This window comes from Nomascus leucogenys, chromosome 2 (genome assembly GCF_006542625.1).
Source record: "Nomascus leucogenys isolate Asia chromosome 2, Asia_NLE_v1, whole genome shotgun sequence".
In the NCBI taxonomy this organism is placed as follows: domain Eukaryota; kingdom Metazoa; phylum Chordata; class Mammalia; order Primates; family Hylobatidae; genus Nomascus; species Nomascus leucogenys.
Window position 1 is genome coordinate 8,927,097 of NC_044382.1, and position 20,777 is coordinate 8,947,873.

Sequence of the window (20,777 nt, forward strand, 5' to 3'; positions counted from 1 at the left end):
TGAGGAGGTAAAGGAGGAAGAGGTATAAATGACTAAAAATGATTTAAACCAAACTATGTAACAGGCTTTATAGTTCATGTTTCACATATATTATTTTATTTCACCCTCTCAATAATCCCCTAAATTACACATTTGTCCTTCTATGTTACAAAGGATAAACTGAGGCCCGGAAAGCTGAAACGATGTGCCCAAGGCTACATGCCCACATCTCTCTGGTCAAAAGCCAAAGATCCTTCTCCTGCAGCAATCTCAAAGTCTATAGAAGATTCCTTGTGTAGGATTTGTTGACATCACACAGGCTTGACCCCTGTGCCCTCATCATTAAGTTCTCTTCACATGGTACTGCTCTCCATATTAGAATATAACTTTAAATTCTTCTTTGATAACTTTTCAACAGCTATGTAAATAGGTGGAAAGCATCATTGTTTTTATGAAAATTCCTGATGCTAAATTTGACCGTTAGAGAAAATTGAAAAAGAGATGAAGCCCCTTTCTATGTCTCTGGGGTGGAAATCTATGAGAACAAACCAACAAACCTGGCCCAAATTGTAAGGAAAGCAAGGCATTTCTAACACAGCTACCCAGACAAGAACCACCTGGGTAAAAAGACTTATGCCAAAACCATAATAATCGTATTAGTTCACTACATTTGCACAGCATTTTATAAGTTGTTCTTTTGCAGACAATGTTTATTTGATCCTCACCCACACAATGAACTCTTATAGATGAGGAAACTGAGGCATTGAGAAGTTAAGTGACCAATGTAAGGTCATGCAGCTGATAAAGAAGAGCATTCCTGTTGACCAGGTGTCTTCAGAGCGGCAAATGCTCACTTGTTCCTCTTTGCTTCCTTTTTTTCTCCTTCTTTATTTCCCTGCCTTCTTACTCTCTCTCTCCCTTTGTTCCTTCCCCGAATATATTTGTAGCCCATCATAGGGAAACAGGTGCTGAAATTAGAAAGAGTAGCTCCCCAATGACCTATTCCCTCTTCCGTTCTTCTCTCTCTCCATGGCACCTCAACTTCTTTGGGGCATCAGTGCCTTTCTCCTCTGGGATGAGAAACTGGCTTTATCTACTGGCTCATCATTTCTGCTCTTTCACACTTCAGCTTCCTTGGAGCTGATTTCACACCTGATTCAACCCTATAGCCTCTCTCATGGCGACTGGTCATCCTTGGCTCTCTCCGGATATCCCAACACCGTGTGGCTGCTCACTGGAAGCTCAGTTGCTTCCAATGTGATACAGATGCAGTGGCTGGGGGGGCTCCTGCTGCATCTCCTCATGTTGTCCCCTGCTCCTGCTATCCCCTTTGTCAGAGAATGATGAGGGGGTTAGGAATATGAGTAATACGTTTTTTGTTTGTTTGTTTTTTAACCAGGAGGGGGTAAGGGAAAAATAAAAACTAAAAGACTGCAGTCCCAACTAATCCAAGGGAAGACATCCATCCCCAGCAGGGGCTAAAGAAACAGTATAAAGAACAGGCTAATGTCGTGGTAGTGAGTATGGCCTTTAGAGCCGGGCAGGAACAGATATGAATCTGAGCCATCCCACTTTTCAGCAATGGTGCCTGGAGGAAGCTGTTTCAACTGTCTGAGCTTCAATTCCCTCATCAACAGAATAGAAACCTTAAGATGTATCCCTAGTGTAATACATTAATTAATTCAATAGATATCTATTAAGCATCAACTAATAAATGATTATTAGTTGAAGACACACTAATCATTGCGTTTTCAACACTCAGAATAATCCTCATGTTAGGATTAGAGAACTCATATGATTATTATGGCTTTGGCATAAATCTTTTTACCCAGGTTCTTCTTGCCCGGGTAGCTGTATTAGAAATGCCTTATTTTCCTTGTGATTTGAGACAGATTATGCTGGTTTCTTCCCATAGATTTCCACCTCGGAGACACAGAAAGGGGCTTCATCTCTTTTTCAATTTGCTCTAAGGGCCAAATTTAGCCTCAGGAATTTTCATAAAACCAATGATGCTTTCCACCTATATATATGGCTGTTGAAAAGTTATCAAAGAAGAATTTAAAGTTATGTTCAAATATGGAGAGCAGTACCATGTGAAGAGAACTTAATGATGAGGGCAGAGGGGTCAGCCCATGTGATGTCAGCAAATCCCACACAAGGAATCTTCTATAGACTTTGAGATTTGCTGCAGGAGAAGGATCTTTGGCTTTTGACCAGAGAGATGTGGGCATGTAGCCTTGGGCACATCGTTTCAGCTTTCTGAGCCTCAGTTTACCCTTTTATAACATGGCAGGCCTAACGTGTAATTTAGAGGATTTTTGAGAGGGTGAAATAAAGTAATATATGCAAAGCATGAAATATAAAGCCTGTTACATAGTTTGGTTTAAATCATTTTTAATCATTTATACCTCTTCCTCCTTTACCTCATCATAAAACAGAAGCTTTTTGGGTTTTTTACTAGTGGATTCTATAGGAGGGTATTTGTGTTCCTAACCTTGTTACAGAAGACCAAATAGTGTTAGGACATTCAGTTATTCAGTTAGATCAAGAAATATAGATACACATTCTGAGGAGAATAAATTTTAGAATTATCAGGATTATTCTGAGTGTTGAAGACAAATATGAATAAGATAGTTGCCTTCCCCAACACACAGGTTTCCACTCTTTGTTAAATTAAAGGAAGCCATCAGCAGAGTGGTTCTCAAACTTTGCTTCACAGTAAAATCACCTGGGGAATTTTTAAAATCCCCTGGCCTGGGTCACACTCCATACCAATTAAATTAGAAAGTCTGGTGCTTGTAACCAGGCATCAGAATTCATTAAAGATCCTCACACGATTCTAACGTGCACAGTCTGGAACCCATAGCATGAGAAGCAAACATTCCCCAGGCTGACTTCCGCCTCTGCTTCCTCACCTTCATTCTAGCTAAACACTAGTACCTCATTAATTCTAACCAGTGCCTGGGCATCCCAGGCATAATGGATCTTTAAATTAGCATCTAAAAGAATAACATTGATTTAAAAAAAAAAAAAGCAGCAGCAGCAATCTGCATTAACTCATTGATTTAGATAAATGTGTTTGGGCTTCGTTTATTCACATCACATCAGGCACTCCCAGCTTCCCCTACCTGCACCCCCAGTGCTTGCAAGTACATTCTGTGAAAGTTCGGAAGTCTCCCTGAAACAGCCTCTTCATTCAGACTCTTGGCTGCTCAACTCCTTCCCAAACACAGGGATAGGCCTCACAGTTTCTCAAAGATTTGCAGTCTTCACAGATTAGCATCGTGGACCACACCTGAGAGGACTCATTCTCTCCAAATTACCTCTTGTTTATTGAGGAGCCCTCTTTAATCCCAAAAGGGTCCCTGACTTTATGTTGCTGAGAATTAAACTCAGTTTAAGAGACTGCCACCATTAACTGTTCTCTCCATCGGAAGTGGATCCGGTTTGACTAATTTCCTTCTAGGTAACAAAAATTTCAGAGCTATTTTAAAAGAAGGCACTGCTAGCTTCATGGGTAGCAAACAATAAATATGTTTTCTCTTCTCCTGAGGAGCCCTTGGTCTTTAACCAAGTGGCCAGCCCAGACCTTCACTGGACACAAGTTTGCATATTTCAGCAAAAGAAGATATTATCTTAGCATGCTATTATTTACTGGATGGCCAAGGAGAAGACAGATTTTATTGTAGCATAAACCAACCTGCAAAAGGATGGTGGTTTTGTGTTGACTTTTCATCAGATTGTTGATGGATTCAAAGAGCCGTCTCATGGATTCTTCAAACTCCATCTGTTCTTTGCCTTCATAAAGCCTGAAATGAGATATATCTGGGTCATTTCTCAAGCTAACAGACAATACCTTTAAAAGTGTGTACTAGGCACAAACTTCATTTAAAATTTAAAACAAAAAGGAGTGGGAGGCGGGGACTTCAAGGAGGAGAGGATTCTGCAGATGCTGCGTGCATCATTCTCTCAAGGGAAAAGCCTCATATCCACAATACCCAACAGAAACCCACCAACTAACAGGGCATATGCCTTCTGCCGTACTTTTTTAAACCCCAAGGAAACCCCAAAGGAAGGAAATTTGTCTGAGCTGAGGAGGCATTAATAATTTCACCCTTCTGCAACAATCAGAGGAAAGATTGTGGTCATCAGATTTTCAAAGTATCTTAGAAACATCAAGGAGAAATATTTTCAAATGCACTGCCATTTCCACCACCCATTATCTGCTTGTCGGATGAGTCCCAACAACCCATTTTATGTCAGGGGCCATTGCCTCCCCTTCCCTCATTTCAGGAGTGTACTTATTACCTTAAGCCTTTGTTTCTCTGATTATAAAGTCCCTACACTGTAAAACATGTAAACCTAATTGAAATACATAACTTAGAAGGTGAGACTCCTCATTAATCCAACCAGGGAGGTTAGCTATTGTCGATGTTTTAATGGCTATCCTCCTAGGGACTTTCAATGCCTATAATAATATACAAGTGTAAAATTGCATAGAACCAATCCCTCATGTAAAACCAGTCTCCATCAACCTGCCTCTTATCAACCCCTTCCCCCAGCCTTAGGAGTGTTGTTCAGCTCAAGGCTTCTCCAAACAAGCGTTTATCACCAACCGTGAAATATCCGCAGCCTAATCTGTGGCATCCAGTGTGAAATGCACAGAAGAGCACTCCTGTCTCCAATTCAGATAAAGAGAGTCTCTCCTGTCACAGCCCTACACGCTCAAAAAGCTCCTCAGTGGGCCCGGGCCTTGGCAAAGGTGCTTTCCTAGATAAAGCACTGACACGCTTAACAGGTTTGTTTGCTCCTCAACCACAGAGCAGGCCAGCCAGTCACCGCCCCCTCAGCACTGTCTCTGCAAAATCCCCATCCTTCCCCTCACCCTTCTTTCCTGTCTTTCTACTTCATTTCTCTGGCTCTAAGTGTGTGCCTGTTCTGTTTATCTTCTTGAGTGTTAATCACTCTCTTTCACTCCTTGGGTCTCTATGTCTTTATATCTAGTTCTCTCCCCACCCTCCCCCTGATTTCATCACTCTCTTTCTGTCTTAGTCACTCTGTGTCTCTCTTTCCTTCTTTTTCTAACTAACTCCCTCTCTAAAGCCCTCCTGAAGTCAGAAGCGCAAGTGAAGTCAGTGCTGAATGTTCCCGTTGGTTATGGGGACTCAGCAATTGCTGCTGACCTTCTGGGTCCAGCTCAAGGTCACAGAGACAAGGAGTGTTGAAGTGGCTATGTGCCTAGGGCTCCTCATTCTCTTCCTCTCCCTAGCTCCATAGCTCCCTCTGCTAACTCGCCCCTACCCTGGCTTTTACACTGCTCACTGCTGAGCCTTCTTGTCCTGCCACCAGAGATAACTGCCACAGCGTATGTATTCTAGAGTCAATCTGCTTTGGGTTCAAATCCCCACTGCCTGGCAGGCACTTTATTACAAACAACAGCAAACATTACAGAGCACTGCTCTGCTCCAGGCACCTTCCTGGATGTGTGTGAAATCACTCACTCCTCACAACCACAGCATGAGGCAGGCACTAGTATCACACCCACTTTACAAATTAATGAAGCTCACGCAACATGCCAGAGAACACCAGGCCAGTGAGTGTCAGAGCCAGAATTCAAAACTGGCAGTTGGCTCCTGAGCCCAGCCTCTCAGTCTCTTTGCACACTGCTTTGCTCTACACTTTACTGCCCCCTTAATTTCTACAAGCCTTGGGCAAAGTGTAAACCATAACAGTACTGTGTCAGAGGATTGTGAGGATCGACCCACATGGGAAGTGCTCAGCATGGGTGCCTGGCCCCAGCGGATGTTAGCGCCTGCCGTACTGCTGTCCATTGGAAGAGTAGCATGATTATCATTGCTCTCATCCCCACTTCACAGATAAGGAAACAGAAAAACTCTCAAGAGGTTAAAACTTGCCCAGATGTCATCAAAGTGGAAAAGATGGGACCAGAGTACCCTGTCCTTGACCTGGCTGAAAAGAGAGGATCCTAATCCAGCATGATGGTCAGCCTCCCCATGAGATCACACCGTTTGTCTTTCTTTGTGCCCACAGCCACCAGCAATCCCTAATGGATTGTCCACTCATCACGCCTTTTGCCTTGAAGTCTGTTACTCTTTCCATGAGGCACAGCTGCCTGAAAAGGCTGAAGGAACACCATCACCATGGCTGCTACTGGTCTAGAGTATTGAACCTGCCCACTCTGTCTCCCACTCACATTTAACACCCAGACCTGGCTGCCCAAGCATTTACAGACGCATGGGCTCTTTCTGCAGGGTGTACCTGTGTGTGTGGTGGGGGGTTCTGCCCAGATCCTCCTGGGAACCACCTGCTCCTCCAACAAGGCTGGGCTCCAGCAACACTTTCTTGCTAGTTGGCCTGTCCAGTCCTACCCTCCATAACTGAATGGCCCCCTGGCAGTTCTCCTTCTGGAATTTGTCATTTTTAAGAAAGAAACATAAAAACAGGCTTTTTTGGAGTTATCTTAATGGCAGCACTCCAGGGGGAAGGGTCATGAGCTCCTGCTGAAGAGATCCCTGAGGCTGTCCTGGTTCCCAACTTCTCTGTGTCTCATTATTTAACTTTTTTTTGGATTTTATGAGATGCACAAATATCTTTAAAATAAACTCTCCTTTTTGCCTAGACTAGCCCTGGCTGGTTTCGTTTCAAACCCTCACTAGTCAGAACTTGGCAGAATAGAGCCAGCTTCTTCCTGCAGCCCCCCTGAGTTTGAAACCAAGAGCTGCTGGGAAGTGCGGTGAGCATTTAGTTCTTGCTCTTATTGTACAGATGAAGAGACTGAGGGCCAGAGAGGGCAAGTGACTTGGCTTCACCATCTTATAAATATTATGTGACTGAACTGGAAGGAAAAAAGATTCTTAGTCTGTAAGACTAAACCAAGGCTCTGCTCAACTTTAAATTTTGTAGGAAACTAAATTTGATTTTCACGAGAAAGACAGCAGTGATCTGCTCTAGGTCACAGACTGTGCCAATGATATTGCTTGAACCAGAACCAGGTATTCTTCTTCTACGTTCTCAGCATCTAACAGGGGAAGGCAGATAACACAAATCCCAGGAAGCCATGATTAGGCGCCTCCACTCCAGTGGAAATCCAATCTGCTCCCTGCTATTCATGTCACAAGTTAAGGGTCTGACACCACACTTGAGTCCAGGGATGAAAATATATCCTGCACCTGCCTAAGTCTTATAAAGGATAAAAAAACAATTCTGGGAGGAAAATGGGGGAAAATTTTATATATATACATATGTATATATATGTATATATATACACATGTGTATATATGTATATATATACATATGTGTATATATGTATATATACATATATACACATATACATGTGTATATATGTATATATACATATATACACATATATACATATATACATATACATATATACATATGTATATATACATATATACATATGTATATATACATATATACATATACATATATATACATATGTATATATACATATATATACACATATACATATATATACATGTATATATACATATATATATACACATATACGTATATATACATGTATATATACGTATATATATACACATATACGTATATATACATGTATATATACGTATATATACACATATGTGTATATATAATGTATAAACATATGTATATATAATGTAATATAAATCTTAAATTTATAATTTAAATATAAGTTTATACAAATTTAAATATAAATCATAAATTATATATTATCTATATGTCTTAAAATATAAATATATATATCTAAAATATATATACATATTTAAAAATATTTACTTTTTTTTTTAGCTGAGGAATGGCTGGGAATGGGAGGAAGAGTCACAGGACATGACTACAGCTGGGAAGAAGAAAGAAAAGAAAAATCTATTTCATATAAAGGGCTTTGCTATCAAGCCAGACTCCTCCATATACTTGCTGTGTGGCCTCAGTTAATTACTTTTCTGAAATTTTACTTTTATTCCATAAAATGGAGTCCTAATGCTCATTCAAATGGTTATTTTGAGGTGAAAAACATGAGATAATTTTTTTCAAGTGCTTAATATTGTAGCTGGCATTTAATCAGCATTAAGTAAACATTAGAAATTCTTGTTCTCGATTCCTAAGCACAGAAGTGATTATTTGGGTGAACTCTCTGATCTGAGCATAAGAAGAATATTTTGTAAGATACAGGGCCTCAATGTGTCGCCCAAGCTGGCCTCACACTCCCAGACTCAAGTGATCCTCCAGCCTCAGCCTCCTGAGTAGCTGGGACTACAGACACATGCCACCAATGCCCAGCTATAAAGAGAAATATTTCAATTAAGGAGTGACTAAGGAAAAAAATTCATAAGGGTTTTAGATTATAAGGAAGAAGTAACCTGATGACAGCAGGGTGATTAAGCATTGCGGGACCCCCCTTGAAAAGCTTGAAAAGAAAATAAAAATGCCTCATCTGTCTGTGATTCTTCAAATGTGGCCTTGAAGTCAAGGGCACAGCAGATGTAGCTCCCAGGTTCTTTTTTAGCGCTCGGTCTCTGTTATAGCTTCAGGATGTAAACATTTCTTCTGGCCTAGAACGCCTGGAAAGATACTTCAGAAACCAGCAGATTTTGCCAGGGAACAAATTATTGAAGGGCCCTAAGGCCCTGACCACAGGAAAACTGGAACAACCTGCAAGGCACTGTTCTGGGGCATGCAAGTCGACCGCAGCCAGCACTCCTGCTCCCAGGGCTTGGATAAATATAGCGATGCTCGGCTTGCATGTGATTAAGGAGACACTGTGCACAGCTGAGCACTCACTAAATGCAAATGGAGCCCCATATGTTGTGTACAATGCTCTGTACCACCTCTTCCACGCAGGTACATAAAGCCTCAGCCTAAAACTGAGATGCCAACCTCAGGCTAGCATCCCAGGGGAGCAGAATCTAACCAAAGCAACCTCAGGCTGTAGAAAGCAAGTGGGAAGATTCCCTTGAGAATCCAGCGGTGGAGAAAGGGCCTCCTAACACCCTGACCCTCTTTTATGTTCTGTATCTCGGTCACTTCCACATTTATAGGCATCCATCCCTCTGATTCCTTCTCCGCCTCTTCGAGGCAATAGAGAAGTTTAGGCACTACTGCCTGGGTTCCTAGCCCTGCTCTGTCACTTATTAGTTGGGTGACCTTGGCTAAGGTACCTAATCTCTCTGAGACTCAGATTTCTCATTAGTAAAATTGTATTAGCCCCATAAGGTTGCTTGAAAATCAAACAATGCACATAAAGCCATTAGCAGTGTCTAGTACATAGTGAACAATAGATGTTGGCTATTATTACATCATATCCAATTTTTCTTCTGGATACACCCATTTTTGCTTCCTGAACTGTAAGAAGAAAGAAATCAGCATCTTCATAAAGACAACTACCATTTACTGAGCACTTACTACATGCCAGGCACCACACTGGAAATAAAAATGAGTAAAAGGGCTGGGCGCGGTGGCTCATGCCTGTAATCCCAGCACTTTGGGAGGCCAAGATGGGTAGATCATGAGGTCAGGAGATCAAGACCATCCTGGCTAACACAGTGAAACCCCATCTCTACTATAAAAAAAATACAAAAAAATTAGTCGGGCAGGGTGGTGGTCGCCTGTAGTCCCAGCTACTCGGAAGGCTGAGGCAGGAGGATGGCGTGAACCCGGGAGGTGGAGCTTGCAGAGAGCCGAGATCATGCCACTGCACTCCAGCCTGGGAGACAGAGCGAGACTCCGTCTCAAAAAAATAAATAAATAAGTAAAAATTAGTAAAAGATCCTGGGAGATAAGTGACAGCTAAATAATTTATGACTCCAGGAACAAGAGCAAGTCAGTGGGTAGGGAGGCATCCGTTATCCAGGGGATGATGCTATGGGACTGTTGGAGGGAAGCTAGAAGGCTGGCTCTAACCTTTTTCTAAAAAGCTCTAAAACCAAGGTGACTTGGCTGGTGTTCCTTCTCCTGAGCCAATAGTTTGCTCTATTCAGATAAGTGTAAATTAGTGACTTTACAAAAAGAACCATTGAATCTTTCCTGGTTTCAAAAGAGTGATTACTCTGGGAAAATCATAATACTTTAAGACAAGAGTCAAGGAGTCAAGTGTATTCTCTCTCTCTCTCCCTCCCACCCCACAACCTGGGACCAAGAATAATTCCAGCTAACCAGTGGCTGAGTCTGTCTGAAGATCATCCTTGCACTTCCCAATCCTGCTCATAGAATGAGACCCTTCAGTGCACTAGGCAGGCACATTTAAGTCAATGAAAGAGGCATGCGAAGGACTCGTGAAAGAGACGGTTCCCTTCCTAATTCACCCCTTTCCTGTAAGGTCACTGCCACCATCCCCACCTCTTCCCCACCATCAAGGTGTATGAACCTGAAATAAATAAGAAATTGCAGACTAAGACACAGAATCTGAGAGTTAGCTGTCTTACTCAGCAATGGTCAGAGGGCTGGGTGCAGTGGCTCACACCTGTAATCCCAACACTTTGGGAGGCTGAAATGGGAGGATCACTTGAGCCCAGGAGTTCAAGGCCAACCTGGAAAACATGGAGAATCCCTGTCTCTACAAAAAAATACAAAAATTAGCTAGGTGTGGTGGTGCATGCCTGTGGTTCAAGCTATTTGGGAGGCTGAGGCTGGAGGATCGCCTGAGCCCGGGAAGTCAAGGTTGCAGTGAGCCATAATCAAGCCACTGCACTCCAGCCTAGGTGACACAACGAGACTGTCTCCAAAAACAACAAAAAAAAAACACATACACAGTGGTCAGAGAAATTATCCTCTAAAGGGTAACAAAGTTGAAATGGAAATATTTATTCTGTCAGATGAGAAAGAGCAAAGCCTCATGAGAAAGAGAATATGTAAGGAAGGGTTAGGATGACTACAGTGTTGCCAGTGTCAACTGTCAAGCAGCCCTAGAGACCTACACAGAGGTGCCTGTGTAGGCTGTACTTCATTGAATATCCCCAGCAGCCAACAGGCGGGGTGCAGATCAGCTCCTGGTGCCAAGTACTTTTGTCAATGACAAGATTATTTCTATTGAGCTGTTACTTTTCCAGAGCCTGACATTTGGGGTAGGATCACTCCTTAGGGCAAATCGCAAAGGAGGTTCACTAATATCTTCTTCCTGTAAATAACACCAGAAAAGAATGATTTGTGGATGAGAGAAAAGAAGACAAACTCAACATGTGGAGATTCTGTTTGAAAAATGTCTAGAATGAACACATAAAAATTAATGCAATCACTGAAGAAAAACTGCCTCTGATGGAAGTATAAACAGTTCTAAATAAAAAAAAAATAGAAGTTAACAATATGGGAGAAATGAAAGAAAAACAATCCATCTGAAACATTCACTTTACTTTTAAAATATGGCAACCCTGTATAATAAATTAATAGTAAGTAGGTAATAAGATGCAGGCAAAAGCCTTGAAAAGAACTTTAAGTTATGAACAGTGTGTGATGTGCGCCTGTGCCATCCTTCATTCTATTCAGAGGAGCTGCACACTTCATGTAATTTGGCAAGAAAACTAAGTTGCATAATTCTGCACTTAAGTAAATTTCTCCATTAGCATGAAAAATGGTATTTAGGGTTTTTCCCCCCAATATAATTAGAAATTGAATGTTTCCAAAACAATATTCCTAAGGATAGAAAGAAGCACACACATGCACACTCTCTCTCTTTCTCTCTTTCTTCCCTGCTTCCAAGACATACAGAGAAATATATAGATTACATCATCTACTTGAAAAAGCAGCTAATATTCAGCACATTCCTTCCAGCTCCTTCTCTATGGCCCAGTTGTTATAAAAGTCTGGGTGCCAAGAAGAAGTTGGATTTTGACCGCTTCTTTTATCATTTCTTCCCTCAATGTTTTTATTTGTTTGTTTGCTTGTTTACAATCTAGGAGGTTTCCATATAACCAAAAATATATAACAGAAAAAAACGGCTTGCCAAATGATTATGCAGATACACATGCAAAGCTAATAAAATCTGGAAATCTGCACATTCAATTGATAATTTAGCTACCTCCTGGAAAAGGGGATTAGGTATAACATGCCCATTATATACACTTATTTTATATTCTGATTTTTAAACACAAGTGAAATTTTCATTTAATTTTAAAAAGAGAGATCTACTCTTTCTTTGGTGTATCTTGCCTTATAGCTCCTTCCTGCAACAGCCCATTTCTCCAAAGCCTTTCCTGAAATGTCTCATTCTCATGTGGGAATAAGGCTGGGGCTGGAGAATCTAACTGAAGGCCACATACAACTAGAGGCCATTTTCCCTCTACAATTACAGAATCAAGATGCTGATTTTTCACCTGCCTCCCAGTTTCGGCATAAACTGCAGCTAGAGAGACAATGGCCCAAGAAATGCCAAGTTATTATTACTCTAAACTATGGTCATGCCAAGAGCATTGAACTTCATTCTTTGATTCCATGACTTCCTGAAAAGGATAATTAACCCCAGGGTCTTCCACTGAGAGCCCTGACATTTGGTGTGTGTAGTTAAGTGATTTTTTCTTTTAACATTTTCCTTACTAATGGTGTCAGTTTTAAAAATGCATGTGCAATAAAACTCTTTGTTTTGAAATTTGGGAACACCCAAGGAATGTGGAGATCAAACATACTGAGGTTTGAGTGCCTGGAGACCTCTTTGATCAGTAGGATGACCGAGGGCCCACCAGGCTGCCAGCAGAGGACAGGGTAACAGAAGGAGCAATGGTGTCGGTCACAGGACTGAATGAATTCTAAACCAGACTAGCATTTACAGACATTCAGACCTTTAGATCACTCCTCTCTGGGCCCTTGTGTCCTCATCTTTAGGTAAACTATTTACCATTGAGGTAATTCTCCAGGATTCTTATCTGGCTTCTATTGTCAAAGAGTTCTTCTTTACATTCAGCAATAACACGTTACATACATGTTCCATGCACACTGGCCCATAAGACTTAGTTTCTTTTTTAAGCACCTGAGTTGAAAATGAACATGTATTGTCCAAAACCAAGCCTGTTTTTGGACAATAAAAAAACACCCTCTAGTTTCCAAGCACAGCATAAAGGCCCCATAGGTGCCCAAGTCAAAGCCCCGGGCTAAGAAGGGGCTATCTTGAATTGCTTGAAAGTTATTGAGTCATCAAGACACATTAATTCCACCCCAAAAGCCATTTACCCCTCTTCATCTTCATCAGCACCATGGAGGACCAAGCCTCCATCTCCTCTCACCTGCGGGGGTCTCTGAACCAGTGCCCCTCCCCTCTCTCTTATTTTCTTTCAGTCCAGTTTCTACATAGTGGTCAGAGGGACCTCTCTAAAAACACAGATGTGATCATAGCATTTTCCTGTTGAAAATCCTTTAATCACTCCTGAGTGGAAAAAACATGCTATTTTCCCTCTGCTCCCACGCGGCAACCACGAACACAGAAGTCATCTGTGACAAATGTGCGAGAGTCTCTCCCCACACCAAGCAAGCAAGGAATTCTGCAGTGGACACAGCTGGGTGTCCTCTAATTCAGTCCAAACCCAACATTATCTACCTGGAGAGAGTCAGATCACACAGGGTGAGGGCTCAGTTCCCAGGACTGCCCCCCATTTCCAATGCCAATCATAAGCCCAGGTTGTTTTACCTGTGCCTCTGACCAACCGGCTATTAATGTGAGTTCCCACAACTCCCTACTTGGGTTTGATTAACTTGCTAGAGCTGCTCACAGAACTCAGGGAAACACGTTTGCTGATTTGTTATAAAGGATATTTATTACAAAAGATACAGGAATGGGGAGGAAGGTATGTGGAGCTTCCATGCCCTGTCCAGGAATGCCACCTTCCAGGAAGCACCACAGTTTCAGCTGTCTGGAATTGCTGGGTTCTCTCAGAACCCAGTCCTTTTGTGATTTTATAGAGGCTTTATTATGTAAGCATTGGCCATTGGTGATCAAGTTAACTTCAACCGTCTCCCCTCCATGGAGGCTGTGGGTGGGGCTGAAAGTCCCAACCCTCCAATCCTGCCTTGCTCTTTCAGATGGTCACCCCTCATCCTGAAACTACCTAAGGGTTTCCAGGCTTCAGTCAACTTATTAGCATGCAAAAAGACATCACTTTGTGGAGATTCTAAGGATTTTAGGAGACCTATGCCAGGAAAAAGGATCAAAGACCAAGTACATACTTCATAATATCACAGGTCCCCATTTCCCTAAGATAATTTCTAGAGGTCATGGCCTGACACTCAAGGCTCTTCAGAGCCACCCCTTCCTACCCTTCTAGGCAATGTCCGGTCATTCTATTCCTTGGTCACTGAATTCCAGCCACCCTAGACTTTCCACAGTTCCTTTGGGTCAAATTCCCTCCTATCTCAGGGAGCTCACTCTGGCTTTATTTTCACCTACTACGCCTTCCTCCTCTTCACCTGCCAACTCCTACTCATCATTCAGGTCACAGCTTAGATGGTACTTCCTCAGAGAAGCATTCCTGACCCTGTGATGAAAGCTAATCTCGTCATAGCATGCTCCCAGGGCACCTCACACACATTTCTCCTTGATTTTACATGCACCTACATGATTATCTGCTTCATGTCTCTCTTCTCAACTACACGAAAAACTTTCATACCTTGTCCAATTCCACTAGTCTGTCCAATTCATTGTTACATTTCTAGTACCTAGCATAGTGGCCTACTCAGTATGTGTTGGATAAACACGTGATTACTAATGCAAACCAAAGTTCTACCACTAGACACGAATTTGAACTTATTTTGAAATAGAAACTTTCATTATCAACTCATGTGCTTAAAAAAAGAAACTAAGTTTTACGGCCCAGTGTGCATGGGACAGGTACGTGATGCATTGTTGCTGAATGTAAGGATGAATAAATCCTGAGTTAAAGGTGTTTTGGAGGCTATAGGCTTTAAGAGCAATTTGTTAAAAGTTGACAGTTACCCATATACTGAAAAGTTGTTCACCATCTTTAGATTCCAGGCTGAGAAACCCACAGATGCCGTCCAAAGTGGGAACACCATGGCAAAATCCAGGTAGAAAATCTGGGCATGCGATGCACACAGCAGAAAAAGGCTGGGGTGCAATCCAGTGCAAGGGATTTCACACACCCTGTGAGGACTTCTAGGGTTTAGGAGAGGTCATATTCTAACACTTACTACAATGGAGAGGCACTAAAATATTACATTAAAACATATCAAAGGAGGAAAAGTTGATGAAACAGGAAGGCCCCTGACCCAAACAGGTGAGCTTTAAAATCCAGTGCTACATTTCAGTTACCAGACTTTGCTGACCCAGCTATGTACACCTGGCCTGGAACCAGTAAAAAGAGCCATCACGTTAGCCCAGGAAGCAAACCCTGAGGGGTGAAATAAATAAAAACTCAAAAATCGTGGACTCTCAATTCTAGGAGAAGGGCAGTGATATGGTTGGTTCTACATCCCCGCCCAAATCTCCTGTCAAATTGTAATTTCCAGTGTTGGGGGAGGGACCTGGCAAGAGATGATTGGATCATGGGGGCAGATTTCCTTCTTGCTGTTCTCATGAGAGTGAGTGAGTTCTCATAAGATCTGGTTGTTTAAAAGTGTGTAGTACTTCCCACTTGGTTCTCTCTCACTCTCTCTCTCCCTCTCCCCGCTGCTCTGCTATGGTAAGGCATGCTTGCTTCCCGTTCACCTTCTGCCATGTTTGTAAGTTTCCTGAGGCCTCCCAGCCATGCTTCCTGTACAGCCTGTTGAGTCCATTAAACTTACTCTTTTCTTCATAAATTACCCAGGCTCAGGTAGTTCTTTATAGCAATTGAGAACACATTAACACCAGCAGCTTTTACTTGGCTAAAGTGGGTGTGCTTAGGGTCTCCATAAGATAAGTTATTCAACTAACAAAAATGTGTTTTTGTTATCGTGCCAATGACGGTGCTGAGCATCTACTATGCACCAGTCACTGTGCAATTAAGGAATTTATACAAATAAATAAAAACTGACATCTATACATGTAAAACAGAAACTGTGATATGTACTTCAAACACAAAATACGTGGGCAATGAAAAGGTAAAATAGGGAGCTTAGACCTAGCCAGAAAATACAGGGATCAATTCCCTGAGAAAGTGATGCTTGAGAGGACACAGGAAAGATAAATAAGAGAAAATTAGGTGAGAAGGAGAGGGAAGAGTAGTCCAGATTGCAGGAACAGCAAGTGCACAGACCCCACAGCAGAAGGGAGCTGAGAGAATCAGAGGAGCTGAATGAAAGCCACCAGTTCCAGAGTGGAGAAAGACTTCTCCTTTCACCTAGGGAAGTCAGGTCAAAGGGGACCAGAGGGGCCACAGGGCCAGAACAGGAGACCCTTGCAGGCCACATTAGGTATTGTCTTCATCCTAAGAAGAATAAAAAGAAATAAGAGGATTTTAAGAAGGAGAGTACTGTGATCTGATTTGAACTGTGGAAAGATCACTCTGGCTGCAGGGTGAAGTTTAAAGGCTTCCATTTCTGACAGGATGGTAAACAAAATATCCTGGAAAACCTGTCAGTGAAAACAACTACCAAAGCTGGATTTTACGTATGAGTCACTAAACTGTCAAGAAAGTACGGAATCCACAGAGGACAAACACAAAGCAAAGCAGGTCTCTGGGTAAGTCAGAGCAACGCAGCCAGCTTTACCCCGAAGGCGTCTGCCAAGCCCTTGTGTCCTTAAACTTCTATTTTGATGGCTGCCTGGGGAATAGAAGAAATGAGATCAGTCCTAGGGCCTGCATATTGGAGACCCTCATATAAAGCTGGTTTCCCAGTTTGTTGCATCTTCTTCAAAATAGAGGAAAAGAAATAAACCTATTGCACAAAAGGAAATAGGAAGGAAATGCCCTGGTCTTTGATGCTGTGTGTAGAAGAAAAACACAAACACATCTCCAGTGAGAATTCTTAACCACAAGCCAATCCTGACCTGTGTTTTGTTTTTGTTTTCCAAATTCATGTTCCTTGCTTGTATCCATAAACAGAAATTTTAACTAATGAGGTATCTGGTTGGTATTGCCCCAGGTGAATGAAAGAAGGAAACTCTGATTTTCTTTGGAGGAAAATAAAAAACTTTAATTAAAATATATACAAACTGATGAAGTTCCAAGGACAATTAGCTTTAGGAAATAATAAAAACAACAAAATGCATAAAGAAGCAGGGTCACCCAAAACAGAGAGACAGAATGAGACCCCACAAAGATTCCCACTACTGGAATTATGCAACAAAGTATACAAACCCAGCACACTCCCTATGCTTCAAAACATTAAAAAGATGCTTGAAAATATGATCAAGAAACAAAATATTATAAAAACAAAAAATTAGATTTGAAAAAACAAAATGGAGTTTTTGAAAATAATATTGTAATTGAAAGAAAAACTCAGACAGTCAGTTAAAGAGCATATTAGACAAAGCTAAAGAGAGAACTTGGTAAGCTGGAAAATGGGCCTAAAGAAATTAGGCAGAATGAACCAAGAAAACAAAAAAGATAGAAAATATGAAAGAGAATTTATGAGAACTAGAGAATATAATGAGGTCTAACATACGCTGATTGATATTTCAGAGAGATAATAAAATAAATGGAGAAATGCGAATATTTAAAAAGGCAAGAATAATAGTTTTGGAATTGGTATTAAATATTCAAAACTTCAAATCCAGGAAAACTAACTTTTAGCAACATAAACAAAATCATTCCTAAGTACATCATGGTGAAACTGCAGAACATCAAAGAGAAAGAGATGATCTTACAAGCCACCAGAGAGATAAAACCAGAATGCCTATAAAGAAACAATAGTAAGACTAACAGTTAACATTAACAGTAGACGACAGTAAACAAAAAATGAGCTATAAGTCTATATCTAGAAAAACTTCCTTTCAAGTTTCAGAATAAAATCAGATAATTTAATTTCAGGGATTTTACCAACAGAATTTCTTAAAGTTAAGTCTGCAAGATTAACTTCAGAAAGAAAGTAAGCAAATATGAAAAGTCTAAGATAAGAGAAAGAGTGATGAGCTTTTTTTTAATTGTGGTTAAAACATATAACATAAAATTTACTATCTTAATCATTTTTAAGTATACAGTAGAATAGTGTTGATGAACTTTTATTGGTAAAAACATAAATACTAACTGTTTAAAACAACAATAATATCCAGTATGTGGAGTTATTTTTAGAAAGTAAAACTAAAATGCTGCATAATTCTAGCATGATATTTAAGAAGGAGGTGACAGAGCCTTCTGAAATCTTATTACTCATGGAAATGTTAAAAATGTAACTTTAGACTTTAGTAAGTTAAATATGTATGATAAAATATGCAGGTAGCCACTAATATAATTACAGAATGTAACTTTCAAACTAATAAAGGGGAAAAAAGGGAATGAGGAAATTGAAAACAATCCCAAAAAAAGAAAGGGAGAAAAAGGATAGAAAAATCAGGGTGGTGTGGAGGATGCACAGCTAAAATGGTAGAAATAAATTCAAAACATCAGTCATCACAATTAAACCTCTTATCTCTTCATAACGGACATAATTATTGACTTCCTTAAACTGATGAAAAGCATCTACAATAAATATCCAAAGCACAATATGTATTACTATTTCTATTCAACACTGACCTAGACTCCTAGCCAGTACAGTAAGACAGGGAGAAAAAGAATTAAGATTAGAAAGGGAGGTACAAAATGTTCTATATTTATAGATGCTATAATTGTCTATTTAGGAAATCCAAAAACCTTTATAGAGAATAGACTGTAGGAAGGCAAGAATGGATATAGCAAGACCACTGGAGAAAGCAAATACAGTATTCCACATGTGAGAGGGTGAGAACATGGAGTAGGAGGTTAGCAGTAAAGATGGAAAGATATAGATAAATTGAGATACGTTTCAGGGAGAAAGGTTTGAGACTTGACTGTGGACCATAGGTGGAGTAACAGAATGAGGTGTCAAGAACGAGTCCCTCTTTTCTGTCTCATGCTACATGCTCGTTTGTGGGTCAGTGAGATAGAGCAAACCATGAGTTTGATTCCCGATGTGCTAACTTTGAGTTGCCTTTGATATACTAGAAAAGAAGATATCAAGTGATTGGATATATGGATATGGAACTGGGTGAAGAGGTGAGGCTGGATTTCTGTGTTATCCGCACAGAAGTGATAACTGAAGCAATGGGTGTGGATGCATCCAGCTAGAGAGTGGGAAGCGAGTGAAAGGAGGACACCAAAAAGCATTTAGGACCTCCAGAGAGAAAATAACGGTATGAGGAATACAAAAAGAGTTCTGTGTTAGCGAGCCAAGGGAAGAAAGTGATTCCAGGAAGAGACAGAGGTCAGCAGAATAAAATGCTGTGGCTCATGCTATTTAGGGTATTCTTAATTGTTAGCATGATAGTATTATCACCTGTGGCTCATTCACAAAATATGGTTATTGTTTTTTGTTTTGTTTTGAGATGGGGTCTCACTCTGTCACCCAGGCTGGAGTGCAGTGGTGCAATCTCGGCTCACTGCAACTTCTGCCTCCCGGGTTCAAGTGATTCTCCTGCCTCAGCCTCCCAAGTAGCTGGGACTACAGGCTGTGCCACCATGCCAGACTAATTTTTGTAGAGATGGGGTTTCACCATGTTGCCCAGGCTAGTCTCAAACTCCTGAGCTCAGGCGATCCTCCCATCTCGGCCTCCCAAAGTGCGGGATTACAGGCGTGAGCCACCACACCAGGCCCCAAATATAGGCAAGCTCTTCATTTTATCACTTCTATGACACTCAAGACATTCAAGTTTGCCCTTCCCCAAAGAATGTCTGTCTGATAGGAACTCAGTAAAAAAATAATTAGTACCCTTTAGCCCAGCAAATTATACTTTGGAAGAACCTTATTCTGAGGAAAAGTACACTTGTGTACAAGAATGTACCTGGGCACAATGACTGCTAATAATCACATCAAATGGCTTTTACAGCATCTGTTACTTTGAGGAATAAGGGTCTGTATTAGTCCATTTTCGTGCTGCTGATAAAGACATAGCCGAGACTGGGCAATTTACAAAAGAAAGAGGTTTGATGGACTTACATTCCATGTGTCTGGGGAAGCCTCACAATCATGGGGAAAGGCAAGGAGGAGCAAGTCACTTTTTACATGGATGGCAGCAGGCAAAGAGGGAGCTTGTGCAGGAAAACTACAGTTTTTAAAACCATCAGATCTCATGAGACTCATTCACTATCATGAGAACAGCACAGAAAAGACCCACCCCCATAATTCAATCACCTCCCATAGGGCTCCTCCCAGGACATGTGAATTGTGGGAGTTACAATTCAAGATGAGATTTGGGTGTGGACACAGCCAAACCATATCAGGGTCTTTAGACCCATACATGAACACAGCATTGAGAAGTGGCAAGGCTGGGTGTGGTGGCTCTCACCTGTACTGTCAGCATTTTGGGAGGGTGAGGTAAGAGCATCACTTGAGGCCAGAAGTTCAAGCCCAGCCTCAGCAACATAGTGAGACTGCATCTCCACAAAAAATTTTACGAATTAGCTGGGCATTAGTCCTAGCTACTTGGGAGTCCAAAACAGGAGGATCACTTGAGCCCAGGAGTTCAAGGCTACACTGAGCTGTGATCATGCCACTGTACCTTAGCCTGTGCAACAGAGCAAGACCTTGTCTCTAAAAAAGAGAGAGAGGTAGCTATAATCATATACTTAAAATTAAAAAATAAACTTGTTCAAAACTGTAACTAAAAATTCATGGTGGCTGAAACATAAATGGCTCTTAAAAATAGTAAGTGTGGTGACTGTAGAACAAAAATGCTTAAAGGA

General features: G+C 41.2%; 1 protein-coding gene across 1 annotated transcript in view; it reads right to left on the reverse strand.

Annotated features, from left to right (window-relative positions):
* DOCK2 (dedicator of cytokinesis 2) overlaps positions 1-20,777 on the reverse strand; it is a 448,837-nt gene that overhangs the window by 333,623 nt on the left and 94,437 nt on the right. Inside the window, exon 23 of the mRNA XM_003268643.2 lies at positions 3,680-3,788. Coding sequence (XP_003268691.1) covers positions 3,680-3,788 — 109 coding nt within the window. The remainder of the gene's footprint in view (positions 1-3,679; positions 3,789-20,777) is intronic.